Source organism: Triticum urartu, unplaced genomic scaffold (assembly GCF_003073215.2).
Source record: "Triticum urartu cultivar G1812 unplaced genomic scaffold, Tu2.1 TuUngrouped_contig_4825, whole genome shotgun sequence".
NCBI classification, from domain to species: domain Eukaryota; kingdom Viridiplantae; phylum Streptophyta; class Magnoliopsida; order Poales; family Poaceae; genus Triticum; species Triticum urartu.
Genome location: NW_024115446.1, coordinates 1 through 6,427, shown reverse-complemented (window position 1 = coordinate 6,427; position 6,427 = coordinate 1). Strand labels below are relative to the sequence as shown.

The following is a 6,427-nucleotide window of genomic DNA, read 5'->3' as shown; positions in this document are numbered from 1 at the left end:
CTCCGGACGCCCCAAGTCCTCGATTCTCCGTCTGCTGCTCATCGTGCCGCGTCGGACGCCGGCCACCGCCTCGGAGGTGTGGTCGTGGAGCTCGCTGAACGCGGCCTGGAGCGCGTCTGCGTGCGCGACAACAGGTCGCACCTGGGTCATGTTTGTGCCCACGCCCGCACGGGCACGGCAAGGTGGACAAGCGCCGCTCCGACTCTGTGATGTCCCTCGCACACCAGTACAGGATCACAAATCTCAGGAAAAAGGAATTTGGGGGAGAGAGGAGGAAGGGGGAGGAGACTGACGAATAGGACGGGTTCAGTCTCTGATTGGTTTGGTTATCATGCACAATCATTCATGATCGCTATCTTAATTATACTGTCTGAATTTTTTTAGCTTGCTATTGTTTCAAATTAATATTCAAGTTGTACTTCCATGCTACGTATCAATGAAATGCATGTTGTGTAGTTCTGCTCATGCTTCTAATTTACTGTACTTTTGCAGGGAGCTTCTAATTTACTGTACTTACATGCTACATATTTATGAAATGCACGCTGTGTAGTTCTGCTCATGCTTCTAATTTACTGTACATGTAATGATGACAGAAACAGTAGATTCCTACTTGGTCTGTTTGTCCACAAACTGATTACATCAATAGCTAAGATGTGGAATTGGCAAAGTATGAGATGTTAAATTAATGTAGGTGAAGATTTCAATGTGAAAAAGATTTTCTGTCTAGCTGAGTATATAAGCAGAACCATGTACGTCGTCCAATAACATGAAAGCGAAGTCTGATAGAAATTTTGACATACTAAGATGAGGACACCAAAGTACGAAACCACTGTTTCTTTGTAGTATTCTTTTCTCAGCAGAATGGCTAAACGAGTATAATCTGTTGCCAGGGTACCATATCTTATATATACACAATTAAGACTCCATATGTTGACCTCAAGAACTTCATTAGCTTTAGAAAAATGAATAGCTGAGATTCCATCAATTAAGTACTATGAGCTGAATGTGACATCAAGGCAAACACAGCTTTAGCACATTAGTTGTTCAGATTAAACAGAGAATACACCACCCTGTCGTTACCTCTTCTTGTATCGTCCAACCATTGCAACCGCCATAGCTCTCGTGCGGGCTCGCCGGGCCACACACCTTCACCGTTGTGTGCCCATTGCTAGTTGCTAGGTCTACTTCCCGATGCCAACTCCTACTCAGTGGTGTCCCTCGCACACCAGAACAGGATCGCAAATCTTAGGAAAAGGAATTTGGTGAGAGATGAGCAAGGGGGGAAGACACCGACGAATAGGAGAGATTCAGATTCTGATTGGTTTGGTTATCTGCACAATCATTCATGATCTCTATCTTAATCACATTGTCTGGGTATTTTTTAGCTTGCTATTGGTTCAAATTAATATTCAAGTTGTACTTCCATGCTACATATCAATGAAATGCACACTGTTAGGTTCTGTTCATGTTTCTAATTTACTGTACTTGACAAAATTGCAGGGAGTTTTATATCACAACACTCCAGGAGTTCGTGTCGCAAAGCAAGTGGTCTGAATTAGAGGAGTACCTGAAACTTGTCATTGACAACAAACCTGCCCTGGATAACGAAGCTGATGAGGGTCTTATTTTGCGGCATGCGTCGCTTTTCTTACATTGTCGCAGAGGTCAACTTTCACTAATTCAACATGAAGGGCATCAGCAAGCTGTTAGTTATCTGGAAAGTTTGTCAAACCACTTACTGAATCAGCTAGTGAGTTTACGAACATTGAGAATCTGAATCAGATAATACATGGCATGGCTGAGAGTGTAGAAAACAATGAATGAGTTCATCCTCTTTTGAAGTTTTTCTTTTTAAAGGTTATCTCTACATGTCTTGCTGATTTCATGATCTCATACTAACATGATATTTTTTTCATAGGAAATTGGTGGTTGATGCAGGTTTTGTAATGGATGCAATAACAGATTATTTGTGGCTATACTTCCCAGAAATCATTGGGTAAGTTGATGGCCATTGCGGCTCTATGTTATGGTAAATATGAACTGCAATTTTCGTTGTTCATGAGCATTTCGAAAACGTGATCATGCACTTGTATATGACAAGCATCATGTTTGTTGTTCACCTAATAAATGTTGATTTGTCCTTAGGCATGATCCAAAACAACCACACCATCTGAGCACGTATCATGATTTCGTACTCTCATTACCAGGGGGTACTAACCAATTCAGATGCTTGATGTGCCAAAAAGAGTTTGAGACCAGGTCCACAAACTTCTTCAAGCCTCACATTCATGTGTGCGGAAATGTGACAAAGAATGTCACCAAAAGGTTGGAGCGACTTATGCTTCTGAAAACAGGGACAAGCTTTGACAAGGGGCCATCGGGTAAGAGAAGGAGAACTGTCAATGATGGACAATCATATTCTCTTGGAGACTCCAGTGGACATCAGAACAAGGACATAGGTGGCCTAATTGATATTGCAACCAAACTTCTGTCAGATCTTGCTGCTGTGTATCACCAACTAGAGCGGAACCCTAATCAGTTTGGCAAAGCTCATTTGGAACTACAAAAGATACTTGCAAGTATTAGAGCCAAGGCCTCATCTTCTGAGCGAGGTGAGTTAGTAGGTTTTATAGTTGTTTTCAAATTAGTGAAATAATCATAACTCATAAGTTACCTGCAGCAGGCCAATCCTCTCTTCTTGGAGGTGCATATTTCCAGCCTGGTGCGCAGGTCTTGCAGCAGGGGACATCTAATTACTATGGTGAGAAGCAGGGGAACCAGAGTAGTGTTGTTTGAAGTTATTGTCAAATTCTTGAACTGATAAGCCATTGCAGGTTTCCATGGCTCTCTACCTACTGGAGTTCCAAGTCTTCGTCCTTTGCTGCAGCAGCAACTGCGTAACTATGAAAGTGAGTTAGTACCTTTTGAGGCTATTTCCAAAATGTGAATAACAACCATAAGCTATTTAGGTGTTTGGTTTTAAACCTGTGAACTAACTGTAACTTTTTGCAGCTGCCCAACAGCCGCATGTGCTCATGCAGCAGCAACAACAGCAGTTGCTACAGCAGCAGCAGCAATGGGTCCTGCAACAGCAGCAATACCAACAAGTCTTGCAACAGCAACAATACCAACAAGTCCTGCAGCAGCACAAAAACCAACAAGTCCTGCAGCAGCACCAAAACCAACACCAACATCTACAGCTACAACACCAACTTAACAGTCAAGGTTAGTTAGTATCCACCAAAACCAGCAATGGCATCATTTATTTGTGTTTCCTTTATGTCTTTAAGCTGCACTGGAATAAAGGAAAGATGTTTGAGGAAAACATTAAGGCAGGGTTAAATATTTAGCACATTAAATGCTCAACTGAATAATAAGCTAGCATAGTTCGCTTGCATTATCTCTGTGAGTGCATCAGAGAGGTCAATGCGCGCCGGAGGCATCAGAGTGGCCACTGCATGAAAGCCCAGGATTGCACGGAAGGTTGCATGAAAGCACTGTGCTCAGCTGTTCCTAACGTCTTTTCCCATACATGTTCCCTCCTGGACCTCATTTTTTGATAGGAAAATTGGAGTAATGGCATGGTACATTTGTTATCCACGTTTTTCTTTAACATTCTCTGTTCGTCTTTTGTACTTCTGAGATGATTATTGTATTGTTCATGATACTGTGTTTAAGATTGCAAAAAAGCCATAAGTTATTGTTAGCTGTTCATTTTTTAAGTTATAATTGAAATTTTAAATTACAGCTACCCAACAGCCACCACTCCTTCAGGAGCAGCAACACCAACAGCCACTAGTTAACAACCAAGGTGAGTAGTATCACCAAAATGAATGACAACCTTCACTTTTATTTCTTCAATTACGTCTTGAAGTTGAAGTTATTTTCAAACATGTGTACTAACCCGGAGCTACTTGCAGGTGCTCCTGGTCCTCTAGACCCCGGTTTTCCAAGCTTTGATATAGAAGATTTCCTGCTGAATACAGAAGATTATGAATTACTGCTGGAAACAAATGAGCCTGGCTTACTGCAAGAACATCTACCGGGAGGTCTTGGTCTGCACCGCCAGGTTCCTCTGCCACAGCAACCGCCCGTGCCGCAACAACTTGGTGTGCCTGCTCCGGCGCAGCCTCCTGTGCCTCCACAGCAACATGTAGCGCCTGCTGTAGTGCCTCCACAGCAACATAATCAGTCTTAGGCGACGGCCTGAAAAAAAGAACACCGACCTTTTGTGCAACCTGGTCTTACACTAATCAGCATCACTGTTCAATTTCTGTGGATCTTTATAATCTCTAGATTCTAGCTGCGGTATGCAGGCATATCTTACCACATTCTAAGATGAAAGGTAGTGCATCTCCGACTGTGCATTGCATACTTTTAGAAGAACAGTCTTAAGATTTGAAGTCAATTTTGAGCTGGTTCTGTCTATACCATTTCACTAGTACTTTGTTAGCCGACTAGTCAAATTACTACTTAGGGGCTGTTTGGAGAAGGTGGTAAAATTTGTGTGGCCACCGGTATTTAGTTCAAGTTTGAGTTAAATAACTAGTGAGAACATAAATTTTACATCCATTCCAGATGGGGCATTAGTGTTCATGAGTAGCCTGTGGTTATTCACAATTTCCTTGGATTTAAGAGGATTATACTCTCAAGGCTAGGCAAGCAACCTGTGATTATGTTTGGGAATAAAGTAACAACACAATCATGGGTACCGATTCCAGTGATTTACGGAACAGTAGTTAGCAATGTATATAAAATCGAGTCCGCGTGCACCGAAGCGAGTAATGACACAATCATTCTATCAGTGTGTTTCGCATACAATGTTTTCCGTAGCTTAACTTTCCAATACAGTGCTTCGTAAAATCGAAACTGCCTGCACCGAGGCCCAAACCGGCACTCGCCACATGAACCAAACAATGTATGTAAAAGTAAACATGTGTAACTCAAATGCTGTGGCGTCAGTTATGCTATGGTTCTGCACTGTTTTGATGTATCCCAAGGGGGCATGCCGTATGGGTCAATCTGCACTCATCTAGTATATATTGACAGTCAGGGAAACTTACTGGCGCAAACTCAGATGTTGCAACTTACCATGATAAGAGTTTTAGGTCTGATTCACAATACAGCTTACATAACACATGACACCAAGCACTTAAGAGTCCAATGTCGCATTATTGATGCTGACATAACACTACCAAGAGTAGATCTATCTAGAAGACTTCAAGTCTCAAGTTGATAAAACATAGCTCGAATGGAAACAGACCCAACTAAATAGTGCACTCCCAACACCATTGCAACTAATCAACTTGAAGAAGCACATCGAAGGCCCACTCAATTAGGCCACATCAAGTTCTCGCCGCAAGATCCAGCTTCAGGTCCACAACTCCTGCATTCCAAAAAGTACTCAACCAGTTAATACTCTACTTAGTAACATATGTAATGTGACTAAGCAGATACAATAAAAGTGGTGCGGCTCAAAAGACTAAAAAAACTTGCAACAGTGAAAAGTAATCACTCAACATCAAACATTGGGTCTCGCTTAAGTATAGAATTTCTCAAGAAGGTGGTGTTGTGTATGTTTTTATGTCTACTCTTTATTTTCTTCAGTCTTACCTTCACAAAAGAAAAATGTGACAGAAGGGCTTATGCAGATTGGCAATCAAGAGTCTAAACTCAGACCAAGTATTTAATACACTTTAGGATAATATTCCTTGATTCAATTTTTACCTATAACGTTGTCTTAACAGCCAATGTTTGAAAATGTGATGGAAGGCTTGTGCAGATTAGAAATCAAAGAGTCTAAACTCAGACTAAGACTTTTTTTATGATATCCTGCTCTTATTTTAGCAAGACCTATACCATAAAAATGAACATGTGCATCATATGATTGTGGTTAATACACCATCACCAATGAGATGCAAATGCAATCCTGCAATTATCATTTTTTTTTTTCGATCAGAGGGGCCACACGGCCCCCATTTTCATTACGAAAATGGAGTCACAGCATACGAATCAAGTTTCATACAGATTCAACTTCTTTCGATGCCTAACATATGCATCATGAAAAAAAACTACTCCTACATCTTGAGGCACTTCATCTGCACCTACAGGATGCTACAACATCTTGAAGCTCATCAACATCTTGAAGCTCATCAACAAAAAACTTCATTTTTGCATCAGGTGAAATAACTCACTACAACCTGAGATACCAAACTCTGCACCTACAGGGTGCTATAGCAAAAGAACAAGAGAGATCATCGCAAATGCTACATCTATCACCACTTGATCAACAGAGCCTCCGTACAGCAGGCCCCCAACTGTAAGCACGCTTGAAGACGTCCCTCGCTATCTGGGCCAACCTCTTGGTCACTTCCTTAAGAGTTTTTTGCACTCCTCTTTTCTGTAGCACACCCCACGAATCCAACAC

The 6,427-nt window shown here is 41.6% G+C and overlaps 1 protein-coding gene across 1 annotated transcript; it reads left to right on the top strand.

Moving 5' to 3' along the window:
* Positions 1-804: 804 nt before the first annotated feature.
* On the top strand, positions 805-4,381 carry LOC125528373. The gene is made up of 9 exons (XM_048692852.1): positions 805-818; positions 1,501-1,721; positions 1,939-1,996; positions 2,227-2,620; positions 2,671-2,761; positions 2,835-2,909; positions 3,013-3,225; positions 3,749-3,811; positions 3,921-4,381. Exons 1-9 carry the CDS (start codon positions 805-807, stop codon positions 4,196-4,198), a joined length of 1,407 nt encoding a protein of 468 aa, XP_048548809.1. The 3' UTR covers positions 4,199-4,381.
* The last annotated feature ends 2,046 nt before the right edge of the window (positions 4,382-6,427 follow it).